This window comes from Saimiri boliviensis, chromosome 7 (genome assembly GCF_048565385.1).
Source record: "Saimiri boliviensis isolate mSaiBol1 chromosome 7, mSaiBol1.pri, whole genome shotgun sequence".
NCBI lineage: Eukaryota > Metazoa > Chordata > Mammalia > Primates > Cebidae > Saimiri > Saimiri boliviensis.
The window spans coordinates 9348108-9363551 of record NC_133455.1 but is presented as its reverse complement, the minus strand read 5'-3'; the positions used below and the strand labels follow the sequence as shown (position 1 = coordinate 9363551).

The 15444-nt window shown below is 47.9% G+C and overlaps 1 protein-coding gene across 3 annotated transcripts; it reads left to right on the top strand.

Moving 5' to 3' along the window:
* The first annotated feature begins 397 nt into the window (after nt 1–397).
* SNRNP35 (small nuclear ribonucleoprotein U11/U12 subunit 35) lies at nt 398–9735 on the top strand. Of its 3 annotated transcripts, XM_074402080.1 has the most exons (3): nt 398–669; nt 8497–8581; nt 8887–9735. In XM_074402080.1, exon 3 carries the CDS (start codon nt 8890–8892, stop codon nt 9631–9633), a length of 744 nt encoding a protein of 247 aa, XP_074258181.1. In that variant the 5' UTR covers nt 398–669; nt 8497–8581; nt 8887–8889; the 3' UTR covers nt 9634–9735. The 3 variants fall into 3 exon arrangements, with proteins under 3 accessions (XP_074258181.1, XP_039327930.1, XP_074258182.1); XM_039471996.2 differs by lacking the exon at nt 8497–8581 and having other exon boundaries at nt 403–669; XM_074402081.1 differs by lacking the exons at nt 398–669; nt 8497–8581 and adding an exon at nt 1472–7589.
* Nucleotides 9736–15444: the final 5709 nt, after the last annotated feature.

The following is a 15444-nucleotide window of genomic DNA, read 5'->3' as shown; positions in this document are numbered from 1 at the left end:
GTTCAGGCAATTCTCCTGCCTCAGCCTCCTGAGTAGCTGGGATTACAGACACGCACCACCATGCCCAGCTAATGTTTTATATTTTTAGTAGAGACGGGGTTTCACCATGTTGACCAGGATGGCCTCGATCTCTCGACCTCGTGATCCGCCCACCTCGGCCTCCTAAAGTGCTGGGATTACAGGCTTGAGCCACCGCGCCCGGCTTTTATTTTTTATTTATTTATTTATTTTCAGATGGAGTCTCTGTCGCCAGGCTGGAACGTAGTGGCGCGATCTCGGCTCACTACAACCTCCGCCTCCAGGGTTCAAGTGATTCTCCTGCCTCAGCCTCCCGAGTAGCTGGGACCACAGTCAATCACCAACACCCCCGGCTAATTTTTTGTGTTTTTAGTAGAGACGGGGTTTCACCGCGTTAGCCACGATGGCCTCGCCCTCCTGACCTCGTGATTCGCCATCCTCGGCTTCCCGGAGTGCTGGGATCACGGGCGTGAGCCACCGCCCCTGGCCACGTGAATAAAGTTTTAAACTAAAAGCAAACAGGAAACGAGCGTCGGCGGCGAATCTGCAGCTACCAATGTAAAGGTCGGGTCGCGGCCGGCGCGGAGAATCTGCCGTCGCCTGCAAGCCGCTCGCCTGTCTCGGTGGGAAGGTAGCTCCAGCTTTGCCGAGGTGAGTGCGAGCGGCTCGGAGGGAGCGGGAGTCAGGCTGGAGAGAAGGAAAAGGGAGTGCGGCCTGGACGCTGTGTCCGCGCCTCTGTGGGCCGCCATGTTGAAACTTGGCAAAGGGTCGACATTCTGGCTTGCGTTGCGAGGAGCGGGGACGAGGGCTGGGCTGGAAGGATGGCCCCTTCCGCCCTGCGGCGCCCACAAAAGGAGAGGGGCGGGGGAGCGGCCTTGAGGGTCGGCGGGCACGCTGGAGGCTGGATGGGGAGGATGGGCTTTTCCACGGAGACTTCCGTGTTTGCCTCCGAAGCCCACTGCGCATGCCCGGGGGGCTTTGTGGGTCCCGCCTTCGGTTTTGCTCCCCACAGGAGCGGTCAAGTCTTACTCTGAAGACCCTGGAAGGAAAGGCTTAATTTCCCCCCCACTTCCCCCCCAGAGACAGGGAGTCGCCTAGGCTGGAGCAGTGGCGGGATCTTGGCTCACTGCCGCCTCGACGTCCCGGGTCAAGCGATTTTCCCGTTCCAGCCTCCCAAGTATCTGGGACCATAGGCGCCACCCCAGGCCCAGAAGATTGATTGATTGATTGAAATGGGGTCTCACATTGTTGCCCAGGCTGGTTTCGAATTTCTGGCCTCAAGCGATCCTCCAGCCTCGGCCTCTCAAACTGTTAGTGTTACAGGCGTGAGCCACTGCGTGCCTGGCTAAAATTTTTCTAAATTTGTATAGTAATTTGTAATTATATTTTCATAGACGCTATATTATCTAATTTTTTTTTTTTTTTTTTTTTGAGGCGGAGTTTCGCTCTTGTTACCCAGGCTGGAGAGTAATGGCGCGATCTCGGCTCACCGCAACCTCCGCCTCCTGGGTTCAGGCAATTCTCCTGCCTTAGCCTCCTGAGTAGCTCGGATTACAGGAACGCGCCACCATGCCGAGCTACTTTTTTGTATTTTTAGTGGAGACGGGGTTTCACCATGTTGACCAGGATGGTCTCGATCCCTTGACCTCATGATCCACCCGCCTCGGCCTCCCAAAGTGCTGGGATTACAGGCTTGAGCCACCGCGCCCAGCCTATATTATCTAATCTTAACAAAAATCTAGTTAAGTGACATTTAGCTACATTTCACAATAAGAATCCTGAAGCTCAACATTTACTGAGCTCAAATGATCCACCGGCCTCGGCCTCCCAAAGTGCTGGGATTACACGTGTGGGCCACCGCACCTGACCCCCATCATTCATTTCTGCTCTCATCTGTTGATGAATAAAATGAGAGAATGAGGCTGGGCGTGGTGGTTCACACCTGTAATTTCAGCACTTTGGGAGGCTGAGACAGGCGGGTCACCTGAGGTCAGGAGTTGGAGACCGGCCCGGCCAACGTGGTGAAAGCCAGGTGTGGTGATGCACACCTGTAATCCCAGCTAGTTGGGACACCGAGACAGAGAATCGCTTGTACCTGGGGGGCAGAGGTTGCAGTGAGCCAAGATTGGCCATTGCACTCCAGCCCGGGTGACAGAGGGAGACTTTGTCTCAAAAAAAAAAAAAAAAAAAAAAAAAAGAATATAAAAATCGAAGGAGATTGTTGTAGGAAATCTCAACCTAACGCTGCAAGGGAGGAACTACATCTAGAAAGATTGAGAAACAATGAAACCAGCGGTTGGTATCTATAGAAGCATGCAGATGAGAGAGAGAACAAAGTCCATGCTTACCCCTTTATAATTATCTTCCATTTTAATTTGAAAAAGTCTTAAAGCTTTGAACAGGAGGTCTGTGTACAATAATATCAGTTTTATTTGGTAGATCCTTGTGACTTTTTTTTTTTTTTTTTGAGATGGAGTCTCACTCTGTTGCCCAGGCTTGAGTGCTGTGGCGTGATCGTGGCTCACTGCAACTTCTGCCTCCCGGATACAAGTGATTCTCTGTCTCAGTGTCCCAAGTAGCTGGGATTACAGGTGTGCACCACCACACCTGGCTAATTTTTGTATTTTGGGTAGAGACAGGGTTTCACCATGTTGGCCTTGAACTCCTGACTTCAAATTATCTGCCCGTCTCTGCCTCCCAAAGTGCTAGGATTACAGGCATGAGCCACCGGACCTGGCCCCATGTGACTTTTTAATGTTGAATGGGGAGGGGTTCTTTTCCTTCAGTGGAGGAGGGGTGGGTCTCAGCCTCAAGACACCCAGAATACTAGTTTGTGTGTTTCTTTTAACCTCCTTATCTCCAATACCTTGTATTTTAAAAGCATCAGAGGAAATGAGTAAGAGCTCCATCTCTGGAGTCCATACCACCCCGGTTCTAACTCCTCCACTGGGCTACTAATTAGCTTTAGGATTTGAGACAAAAGACTGCTGTTTTGTGTCTGACCTTGCTCATCTGAAATGGTAATAATATTATTCCTAAGTACTGGTGTTGTTGAGAAGTGAAGGAGTTAAGAGGCTATTACAGGCTGGGTACAGTGGCTCACACCTGTAATCCCAGTGGGAGGCTGAGGCAGGAGGATAGCTTGAGCCCAGGAGTTCAAGACCGGCCTATGCAATATAGTGAGACCCCATCTCTACAAAATAAAAAACAACAAAAAAGACAGCTGGGTATGATGGTGCATAGTAAGCAATCCCAGGTACTCAGAAGGCTGGAGTGGGAGGATTGCTTGAGCCCAGGAGGTTGAGGCTGCAGTGAGCCATGACCGTTCCACTGTACTCCAGCCTGGGCAACAGAGCAAGACTTGTCTCAAAAAAATAAAAAAATAATTAAAAAAAAAGCTTAGTACAGTGGTTGGCACCTCCTACATGTTCAGTATAAGTTAGCTATAATCATAGTCCTTTATCCTGCCACCAGGTGATGGAGGTGGGGGAGTAAGATTAAACTCAGAATTTTAGGCCGAGTAGAATGAGCTTGTTATAGAGAATACTAGCTCAGGAATTCTCTATTGAAGTAATGTAGTGACATCTCTTCTATTCTCTCTTCCTTCCTTTCCTTCCTTTTCTTTCTTTTTTTTTTTGAGACAAAGTCGCCCTATCGCCCAGGCTGGAGTGCAGTGGCATGATCTTGGCTCACTGCAACCTCCGCCTCCTGGGTTCAAGCTACTCTCCTACCTGAGCCTCCTGAGTAGCTGAGATTACAGGCATGTGCCACCACGCCTGGGTAATGTTTGTGTCTTTAGTAGAGACGCAGTTTCACTATGTTGTCCAGGCTGATCTCGAACTCCTGACCTCATGATCCACCCGCCTCCACCTCCCAAAGTGCTGGGATTATAGTTGTGAGCCACCTGCCTGGGCCTTTTTTTTCTTTTTTTAAGTAGATGACAGGGTCTCACCATGTTGCCCAGGCTTGTCTTGAACTCCTGGGCTCAAGGGAGCCTCCTGTCTTGGCCTCCCAAAGTGCTGGGATTACAGGCATGAGCCACCATGCCCAGCCTCTTCTTTGTTTCAGATGGAGAAATTCTAGCCATGAGAGAAGACACAAATTGAGTTAGAGCCAAAGCGCAGACCACGACTGCAATTGTCTCCCTCTCATCCTGTGCTCCTTCTGTCACTCCATCTGTTTTTCGTTCTTTACTGACAGCAGAGAGGCAGCCTCTGCAAAGTTTGTTGATGATGACAGAAATATTGCCCTCCTTTTACCACGTGGTGGTAAACAGTGTAATGTCCTGCTTTTTTGTTCTCAGTGAAATGATCAGCTTTGCTTGATTTGGACTAAAAAAAAGTTACATGATTTTCTTTTTTCGGACAGGGTCTCGCTATGTCACCCAGGCTGGAGTGCAGTGTCACGATCTCAGCTCACTGAAACCTCTGACATTCCCGGGTTCAAGTGATTCTCCTGCCTTAGTCTCCCAAGTAGCTGGGATTACAGGCACCTGCCACCACGCCCAGCTAATTTTTGTGTTTTACGTAGAAATGGGGTCTCACTATGTTGGCCAGGCTGGTCTTGAACTCCTGACCTCATGATCTGCCCACCCCGGCCTCCCAAAGTGTCGCAATTATAGTCGTGAGCCACTGTGCCTGGTCAGTTCTGATTTTTGATCGACGTTGGTTCAGTTCCCCAGCATTTATCAGAAAGCATCCTAGGATCTGGAGCTACCGCTGAAGAGTGTTTACTGTGTGTTGGGCAAAACATGGTCAGAACTTAAGAAGGTTCATCGAGCTGTGGCAGAGACACAATTGCTTCATAGTGGAGGGAGCTGAAGCTGGACTTGACAGGCCCAGTAGAATTTCCAAAAGTGGGTATGAGGGAGACAGAAAGGGAGAGGATATTCCCAGCAGAGGAAATCATACTGAGATGTTCACACAAGTGGTTGAGGCCAAAAAGAAAGAAAAATTGTACTGGGAAAGAATGGGGCTGGGGAATTAGGGCATATTCAGGGAGGGAGGAGCAAACCTGTGTGGTTTACAAACAGGGTTTGTGCCTGTTGAAAGGATCAGCAAAAAATAAAAAAGAATAGTTTTTTTTTTTTTTTTTTTTTTCTTTTCTGAGATGGAGCCTCACACTGTTGCCTGCGCTGGAGTGCAGTGGTGCGATCTCAGCTTGCTGGAACCTGTGCCTCCCAGGTTCACGTGATTCTCCTGCCTCAGCCTCCTGAGTAGCTGGGATTACAGCCGCCTGGCTAGTTTTTTTTAGTTTTTGGTAGAGACAGGGTTACACTATTTGGCCAGACTGGTCTCGAACTCCTGACCTCATGAACCACCTGTCTCGGCCTTCCAAAATGCTGGGAAGAATATGTTTTATGATGGGATGTGGTGAGAAACTAAGTGAGGGTCAGAGTTCTTTTTTTCCCCCCTTCTTCTGAGACAGTCTCGCTCTGTTGTGGAGGCTGGAGTGCAGTGGCGTGACCTTGGCTCACTGCAACCTTTGCCTCCCAGGTTCAAGCCATTCTCCTGCCTCAGTCTCCCGATTAGCTGGGATTATAGACACACACCACCATGCCCAGCTAATTTTTTGCATTTTTAGTAGATATGGGGTTTCAACCATGTTGGTCAGGCTGGTCTTGAACTCCTGACTTCAAGCGATCCTCCTGTCTTGGCCTCCTAAATTGCTAGGATTTCAGGCATGAGCCAGCAGACCCAGGGTGAGAGGTCTTGAGTGCAGTGCCGTCGACTTTGGATTTTATTCTATAGGTGTTTGTTTTCTTTACTGAGGGGGAAAAAAATTCACAGTTCACCAGTAAGTAACCGCTCCTTCTACATAACCCATCAACTGAGGAAGAAATAAAGCAGAAAGATCCTTGAGGAAAATTTGAGTAAGAGGAAAAGAGTTACAGATATTTTAATAAATATTATGGAAAGATGCTGTTAGGAATGAGAACTACCATACATATTTCACAGAAACCTGTTTTTCTGTTTTTTGTTTTTGATTTGAGACAGGATCACACTGTTGCTCAGGCCGGAGTACAGTGGCACGATCAGGGCTCGCTGCAGCTTCGACTTCCAAGGCTCAAGCCATCCGCCTGTCTCAGCCTTCCAAGTAGCTGGGACTACATGTGTGCAACACCATGCCTGACTAATATTTTTTTAATTTTAGTAGAGATGAGCTCTTGATATGTTGCCCAGGCTGGTCTCCAACTCCTGAACTCCTGAGCTCCTGGCCTCCTAATGTACTGGGATTTCAGGTGTGAACCACTGTGCTGGGCCAATTTTTTTTTTTCTTTTTTTTTTTTTTGAGACGGAGTCTCACTCAGTCTTGCCCAGGCTGGAGTGCAGTGGCATGATCTCGGCTCACTGCAACCTCTGCCTCCTGGGTTCAAGTGATTCTCCTGCCTCAACATCATGAGTAGCTGGGACTACAGGTGCATGTCACCGTGCCCGGCTAATTTTTGTATTTTTAGTAGAGATGGAGTTTCACCGTGTTGGCCAAGTGGTCTCAAATTCCTGACCTCAGGTGATCCACTGGCCTCAGCCTCCCAAAGTGCTGGGATTACAGGCATGAGCTACCACACCTGGCCTTCATTTTTAGTTTTTAAGTTTTAAGATCTTTTTTTTTTTTAATTGTACTTTGGGCTCTGGGGTACATGTGCACATCCTGTGTTTTAAGATCTTTTTAAATAAAAAATATTTTTTTTAGAGACAGGGTCTCCCTATGTTGCCCATACTGGTCTTGAACTCCTGGCCTCAAGCAATCCTCCTGCCTTGGCCTCCCAAAGTTGAGATTACAGACGTGAGCCACCATGCACAGCTAAGGTTCTTTTTATTTATTTATTTATTTATTTATTTATTTATTTATTTGAGACAGAGCCTCACTTTGCCTCCCAGGCTGGAATCCAGTGGCGCAATCTCGGCTCACTATTAACTTCTGCCACTCAGGTTCAAGCAATTCCCCTGCTTCAGCCTCCTGAGTAGCTGGGACTACAGGTGTGTGCCACCACACCCAGCTAATTTTTTGCATTTTGGTCGAGATGGGGTTTCAGCATGTTGGTCAGGATGGCCCCGATCTCCTGACCTCATGATCTGTCTGTCTTGGCCTCTCAAAGTGCTGGGATTACAGCCATGAGCCACTGCACCCAGCCCCAAAGTTCTTTTTTATTTTATTATTTTTTTAATTGAAATGGCTGGTCTTGAACTCCTAGACTCAAGTGATCCTCCAGCCTTGGCCTCCCAAAGTGCTATAGCTATGGGCTTGAGCCATGCCTGACCTTAGCCAAGGTTTTTTTTTTTTTTTTTTTTTTTTTTGAGACAGAGTCTTGCTCTGTTGCTCAGGCTAGAGTGAAGTGGTGTGATCTTGGCTCACTGCACCCTCTGCTTCCTGGTTCAAGCAATTCTCTGCCTCAGACTCTTGAGTATCTGGGATTACAGGCACCCACCACCATGCCTGGCTAATTTTTGTATTTTTAGTAGAGACAGAAGGCCAGACTGGTCTTCAACTCCTGACCTTGTGATCTGCTCACCTCGGCTTCCCAAAGTGCTGGGCTTACAGGCGTGAGCCACCATGCTCAGCCAGCCAAGGTGTGTAAGTAACATATTTCAGCATTGGCTCTGTAGTTTCGTAGGTTGGTCACATAAGCATTAGCTGGGTCTGAAATGTTAGTAAGCATTTTATTATTCCAGCAAAGATTCCCACGAATTAATTATGTATCAGAAGGAATAAGAACTGCAGTGTGCTTGCTAGGCAAAAAAATGACCATTACAGTAAATTCTCATGCTGCCAGGCATAACCGGATTATCAGCTAGGGAGCTGAGAAGAAATCCCACATTCCTTTTGAACCAAATAACCCACTACTGAGTCACGTAGCTTTAGCTTTGTTATCTGTTTACTGCAAAATGGTGTATCCAAATGTTCATTTTCTCTTGTAGTTTTAAAAAAGTCTGTATCTTTTAATGATGCACAGTAAAAAAATTATGAATGATGTGAGATCTAGAATTTTTTTTTTTTTTTTTTTTTTTTTTTTTTTGAGTCGGAGTTTCACTCTTGTTACCCAGGCTGGGGTGCAATGGCGCGATCTCGGCTCACCACAGCCTCCGCCTCCTGGGTTCAGGCAATTCTCCTGCCTCAACCTCCTGAGTAGCTGGGACTACAGGCACGTGCCACCATGCCCAGCTAATTTTTCATTTTTAGTAGAGACGGGGTTTCACCATGTTGACCAGCATGGTCTCGATCTCTTGACCTCGTGATCCACCCGCCTCGGCCTCCCAAAGTGCTGGGATTACAGGCTTGAGCCACCGCGCCCAGCCTCTGAGATCTAGAATTTGTTTCAGAATTACCTGGGGGCAGAATATTCTGGCCACAGGCACGTGGAGGTTCTAGCTGAGCCAGGTGAGAAGTTTGTGGACGGTTATTATATGATTCTCTATGTTGGTATTTGTTTGAAATTCTTGGTAGTAGAGTTTTTAAAATGCCATTTTCCACAAGCAGTTCCTGGGCTAGTTTTCCTGTGATCATTTTAAAAGCTCTGAAAGGGAAGTCTGAGTTTTGATCCACGCTGCCACATTGTCATGTGGTAAGTGCCCTTAAGTGGCTGAGCCAGATAATGCATGTATGGAGGAAACCCAAGCATGCCATCCTCTGCTTCCCGAGAGGGCATTTGCAGGAGTGGGTGAGGGCTTCTCTGGAGCACGACTGCCTGGCTTTGATGCTGTCTCCCCCACTTACTAGTGGGAAGGACTTAGCCCCTGTGGCTGTCCCCTTCCTTTCCTATCTTCAAGAAGGGGTGATTGGTGGTATCTGTTTCATGGGGTTGTTGTAAGGGTTGAATGAGTGGCTCAGAGTAGATGCCGCATCCACACTTGCTGTTATCATTCTCAGAACATGAACGATTGGGTGCCCATCGCCAAGGAGTATGATCCACTCAAAGCGGGTAGCATCGATGGCACCGATGAAGACCCACATGACCGCGCAGTCTGGAGGGCAATGCTGGCACGATATGTCCCCAACAAAGGTGTCATAGGAGATCCCCTCCTCACCCTGTTTGTGGCCAGACTAAACTTGCAGACAAAGGAGGACAAATTAAAGGAAGTCTTTTCCCGCTATGGTGACATCCGGCGGCTTCGGCTGGTCAGGGACTTGGTCACAGGCTTTTCAAAGGGCTACGCCTTCATCGAATTCAAGGAGGAGCGTGCCGTGATCAAAGCTTACCGAGATGCCGACGGCTTGGTTATTGACCAACATGAGATATTTGTGGACTACGAGCTGGAAAGGACTCTCAAAGGGTGGATCCCTCGGCGACTTGGAGGCGGTCTGGGGGGGAAAAAGGAGTCTGGGCAACTGAGATTTGGGGGACGGGACCGGCCTTTTCGAAAACCTATTAACTTGCCAGTCGTTAAAAACGACCTCTATAATAGAGAGGGAAAACGGGAAAGGCGGGAGCGATCTCGATCCCGAGAAAGGCACTGGGACTCGAGGACAAGGGATCGAGACCATGACAGGGGCCGGGAGAAGAGATGGCAAGAAAGAGAGCCACCCAGGGTGTGGCCCGAAAATGACTGGGAGAGAGAGAGGGACTTCAGAGACGACCGGGTCAAGGGGAGGGAGAAGAAGGATAGAGGCAAATAGAGGCCCAACAGCAGACCCCAAAGTGAAGATACAGTGGAAGGGAGTGGACTGTCTTTCAGTGCAGCATAAGTCTAATGGTTGAATAAAGCCTACTGATGATCACGGGGTTTGGAATAGTGTTCTTTCCCATCTGGAACTTCGGTTCAGGCTGATGTTAGACATTTATCATCTTCACATAGTTCTAAGAATGTTATTTAACCAGATTGATAATCAGTTTTGTAGTTACTGGTATCTGTACAGAGGACGTTTTCCCTTTTTTTTTTTTTTTTGAGACAGTCTCACTTTGTTGACAGGGCTGGAGTGCAGTGGCGTGATCTTGGCTCACTGCAACCTCCGCCTCCTGGGTTCAAGTGATTCTCTTGCCTCGGCCTCCCCAGTAGTTGGGATTACTGGGATGTTCTGTCAGGCCTGGTTGATTTTATATTTTTAGTAGAGACGGGGCTTCACCATGTTGGTCAGGCTGATCTTCTACTCTTTTTTTTTTTTTTTTGAGATGGAGTTTCACTCTTGTTGCCCAGGCTGGAGTGGAATGGTGTGATCTTAGCTCACCGCAACCTCTGCCTCCCTGGTTCAAGTGATTCTCCTGCCTCAGCCTCCCAAGTAGCTGGTATTACAGGTGCTTACTACCACACCTGGCTAATTTTTGTATTTTTAGTAGAGACAGAGTTTCTTTCTTTTTTTTTTTTTTCTTTAAGAGAGAGTCTCGCTCTGTCGCTCAGGCTGGAGTGCAGTTGCCCGATAGCTCACTGCAACCTCTACCTCCCAGTTCAAGCAATTCTCCTGCCTCAGCCTACTGAGTAGCTGGGACTATGGGACCCCAGGTGCACACACCACCACATCTGGCTATTTTTTTTTTTTTTTTTTTTTTTTGAGACAAAGTCTCACTCTGTTGGCCAGGCTGGAGTGCAGTGGCATGATCTTGGCTCACTGCAACTTCTGCTTTCTGGGTTCAAGCAACTCTCCTGCCTCAGCCTCCTGAGTAGCTGGGACTACAGTCACGTGCCAGCATGTCCGGTTAATTTTTTGTATTTTTAGTACAGAGGGGGTTTCACCTTGTTAGCCAGGATGGTCTCAATCTCCTGACCTCGTGATCCACCTGCCTCAGCCTCCCAAAGTGCTGGGATTATAGGCGTGAGCCACCGCACCCAGCAGTAGAGACAGGGTTTCACCATGTTGGGTCAGGCTGATCTCCAGCTCTTTTCTTTAGAGACGGAATTTCACTCTTGTTGCCCAGGCTGGAGTGCAATGGTGTGATCTTGGCTGACTGCAACCTCTGCCTTCCTGGTTCAAATGATTCTCCTGTCTTAGCCTCCCAAGTAGCTGGGATTATAGGCACCCACCATCACACCTGGCTAATTTTTGTATTTTTAGTAGAGATGGGGTTTCACCATGTTAGTCCGGCTATTCTTGAACTCCTAACCTTAAGTGATCCACCTGCCTTGACCTCCCAAAGTGCTGGGATTACAGGTGCGAGCCACCACTTCTGGCCTGGTGTCCAACACTTGACCTCAAATGATCCACCCGCCTCAGCTTCCCAGAGTTCTGGGATTACAGGCATGAGCCACTGCGCCCGGCCAGAAGGGCATTTGTAAGGAGCTAGTAATATTCAAATTTAATTTGGAAGTAGAGAATTTGATTTTCTCCCATCTATTTGAAATGATCATCTTGAGTATGTGGCAAAAAGAGGTGATGATCTAATCACAGTCCTCTGTGAGTCCTGGGAGGAGGAACACTAACCTGGTCAGAATAAATTGCTGAATTGAAATAAATATGGGATGGAAAAATGAGTCAAAGGAGAATGTCCAAAGCCTTAATATCAGAAGGTAGTCTGCGCCGCCAGTCAGCATTCTTGAGTAAATACACCTCCACCCTCACTCAAAATGCTGACTGCCTTTCCCTTTTTTCTGGCTGACATTTAAAATTAAAAACCGGCCGGGCGCGGTGGCTCAAGCCTGTAATCCCAGCACTTTGGGAGGCCGAGGCGGGTGGATCACGAGGTCAAGAGATCGAGACCATCCTGGTCAACATGGTGAAACCCTGTCTCTACTAAAAATACAAAAAATTCGCTGGGCATGGTGGTGCGTGCCTGTGATCCCAGCTACTCAGGAGGCTGAGGCAGGAGAATTGCCTGAACCCAGGAGGCGGAGGTTGCGGTGAGCCGAGATCGCGCCATTGCACTCCAGCCTGGGCAACAAGAGCGAAACTCCGTCTCAAAAAAAAAAAAAATAAATAAAATAAAATTAAATTAAATTAAAAACCAAAGTTGCTGGGCTGTGATCTATGGCAGTCTTCCAGGTTTTTGAAAAGATAGAGTTCGACAGAAGTGGTGGTGAAATGAAAATGAAGAATAAGGAGTGGTCAGGATCAATGAAAGAATTACAGCTAGTTCTGGTGGACTGATTTTTCCTTTCTCTCCTGATTAGTCTCTGGTGTGCTCAAGAGCTGGATCTGCTGACCTTAACTTCTGAGGACTTTGAGCAAGTACAGGCAGTGCTTGACTTACGACCACTGCGGAACAGTCATAACATGATTTGCTCGTAAGTTGAGTAGGCTATATGTACAGTTGAAATGGTGCACGTGGAGATGGTAGTGCTGCTGGAAGCTGGTCCGCACTGTCATACACCCAGCTGGGCAACGTTTGCGCTGCCAGACGCGGAGCAGTCGTGGCTAGCGATTGTGGTCGTTAAGTCGAATGGTTTTAAGTTGCACAGGTCGTAAGTCAATCAATACCTGTACCATACTGTTGAGATGATTTTCAAAAAGTAACATTTAGCATGTTGATAAATGGCTGTCTTTGAAAGTTCATATTCTTAATAAGATGTTTCATGCAAAATAAATGATTAAGCAGGGCATAGTGGCTCACACCTGTAATCTCAGCACTTAGGGAGGCCAAGGCAGGTAGATCACAAGGTCAAGAGTTCGAGACCAACCTGACCAACATGGTGAAACCCTGTCTCTACTAAAAATACAAAAATTAACTGGGCGTAGTGGCAAGTGCCTTTAATCCTAGGTACTCTGGAGCCTGAGGCAAGAGAGTCATTTAAACCCAGGAGGCAAAGGTTGCAGTGAGCCGAGATTGTGCCATTGCACTCCAGCCTGGGTGACAGGGTGACTCCATTAAAAAACACACACACACACAAAACAAAACCCAAAATAAGTGATTTTAATACAATCATTAGTAGGTTTTTGCATAGGAGTATGAATCTCTCATGCAAAAGAGTATGAATCTCTCAACCATGGGTGACTGTGCGGGGGGGCTCAGTCACCCATGGTTGAGAGCCACTGTCTTATGTACTGATAGGGAGTTACTGCTAGAAATTTTTTTTTTTGAGGCAGGGTCTCACTCTGTCTCCCAGGCTAGAGTGCAGTTGTGTGATCACAGCTCACTGCAGCCTTGAACTCCTGGGCTCAAGGAATCCTTTTATTTCAGCCTCCCAAGTAGCTGGGATCACAGGTGTGCACCACCATACCCACCTATTTTTTAGTTTTGAGGCAGAGTCTTGCTCTGTCGCCAGGCATCAGGCTGGAGTGCAGTGGCGTGATCTCGGCTCACTGCAACCTCTGCCTCCCGGGTTCAAGCAATTCTTCTGCCTCAGCCTCTCGAGTAGCTGGGACTACAGGCATGCACCACCATGCCCAGCTAATTTTTATATTTTTTAATAGAGACAGGGTTTTACCATGTTGGCCAGGATGGTCTTGATCTCTTGACTTTGTGATCTGCCTGCCTCGGCCTCCTAAAGTGCTGGGCTTACAGGTGTGAGCCACCATGCCTGGCCTGTTTTTTGGTGTGTATTTTATGTTACTGATTTTTTTTTCATAATTGTATGTATAAACTTTCTGATGAATTAATTTTTCCTTTCTGTCTTGATTATATAGCCTCTGATTTGCTCAAGAGCTGCATCTCCCGACTTACCAAAAAAGAGACATTTGGCCGGGTGTGGTGGCTCATGCCTTTAATCCCAGTACTTTGAGAGGCCGAGGTGGGTGAATCACAAGGTCAGGAGTTCAAGACCAGCCTGTCCAACGTAGTGAAACCCCATCTCAACAAAAATACAAAACAGCCAGCATAGTGATGGGTGTCTGTAGTCTCAGCTACTTGGGAGGCTGAGGCAGAATTGCTTGAACCCGGGAGGCAGAGGTTGCAGTGGGCTGAGATCACGCCACTACACTCCAGCCTGGGCGACAGAGAGAGACTCAGTCTCAAAAAAAAAAAAAAAAGGTGACATTTAGGTCAGGCACATTGCCTCACACCTGAATTCTCAACACTTTGGGAGGCCAAGGTGCGAGGATCGCTTGAGCCCAGGAATTTGAGACCAGCTTGGGCAACAAAGCAAGACCTTGTCTCTACAAAAGATAACTAGCTGGGCATGGTGGTGCACATCAGTAGTACCAGGTACTTGGGAGGCTGAGGTGGGAGGATTGCTTGAGCCCAGGAGTTCATGTCTGCAGGTCTGCAGTGAGCTATGCTAGCACCACTGTACTCTAGCCTGGGTGACAGAATGAGACCCTGTGTCCAAAAAGAAAAAAAAGGGGGCCAGGCACAGTGGCTCATGCCTGTAATCCCAGCGCTTCGGGAAGCCAAAGCGGGTGGCTCAGTTGAGGCCAGGAGTTCACGACCAGGCTGGCCAACATGGTCAAACTCTGTCTCTACTAAAAGTAGAAAAATTAGTCAGGTATGGTGGCACACACTTGTAATTCCAACTGCTTGGGAAGCTCAGGCATGAGAATCACTTGATCCCAAGAGGCAGAGGTTGCAGTGAGTGGAGATGGTGGCACTGTACTCCGGCTTGAGCTCTGTCACCCGACAGAGCAAGATTCTAACTCAAAAAAAAAAAAGGACATTTAGTGTTTAGGAAAGATAACCAAAAACCTGGCAACACCGGTTACCTGTTGGAAGGGCAACAAAGGTGGACAGGGGTAGGAGAGGTATTCATCAGTATACCTGCTTCTATACTCTTTGAGAATAAATTCTAATAATTCTAATAGGTCGTCAGGTTTGAGACGCACTGCTCTAAAGCAGCAGTAATTACCCTGTCTGATCATTTTTTTTTTTTTTTCAGCAATCTGGAAGCAGGGTCCATTCTAGATTCTGCAAATCCACCTGATGCTTCCTTTCTCCCTTCTTACCTTCCTTTTCTTCTTCTTTTCCTTTATTCCTTTCCTTTCCTTCCTCCCCTCCCTTCTTCCTTCCTTCTCTTTCTTTTCCTCTTTTCTTTCGATGAAGTTTTGCTCTGTCACCCAGGCCGGAGTGCAGTGGCACTCACTATCTTGGTTCACTGCAACTTCTGCCTCCTGGGTTCAAGCGATTCTCCTGGCTCAGCCTCCTTAGTAGCTGGGATTACAGGTGTGTACCACGAGGCCTGACTTAATTTTTTTGTATTTTTGTAGAGACGAGGTTTCTCCATGTTGGCCAGACTGGTCTCAAACCCTGAACCTCAAGTGAGCTACCTGCCTTGGCTTCCCAAAGTGCTGGGATTACAGGCGTGAGCCACCGCACCTGGCCTTGCCTAATGGCTTCTTAGCAAACTTCAGTAGAATGTGTAGAATGTGGCCCTGATAAACTTGAATGCTGGTAGGAGGTGCTACCTCGCTCCATCTGTGAGCACCCAGTCCTATGCCCTGGATGCTTGTCGGGTGGAGAGAAAGTGTTATGTGGGCAAGCCTCCAACTCACCAGTTGCAGGCAGAGTGTCTGGCTCTCTGCTGCTGCAGCCCTGTGTCAGTCAGATGTGTGGTCCCCAAGCCAGCTTCCCACCTAGCACCCTTGTTTTGCTACAGCTCCCCCACCTGCCCTCCTGCATTGCCTAGGATC

Excerpts from the sequence above, each read along its gene's own strand:
- SNRNP35 (XM_074402080.1), top strand. The coding sequence starts at position 8,890 with ATGAACGATTGGGTGCCCATCGCCAAGGAGTATGATCCACTCAAAGCG.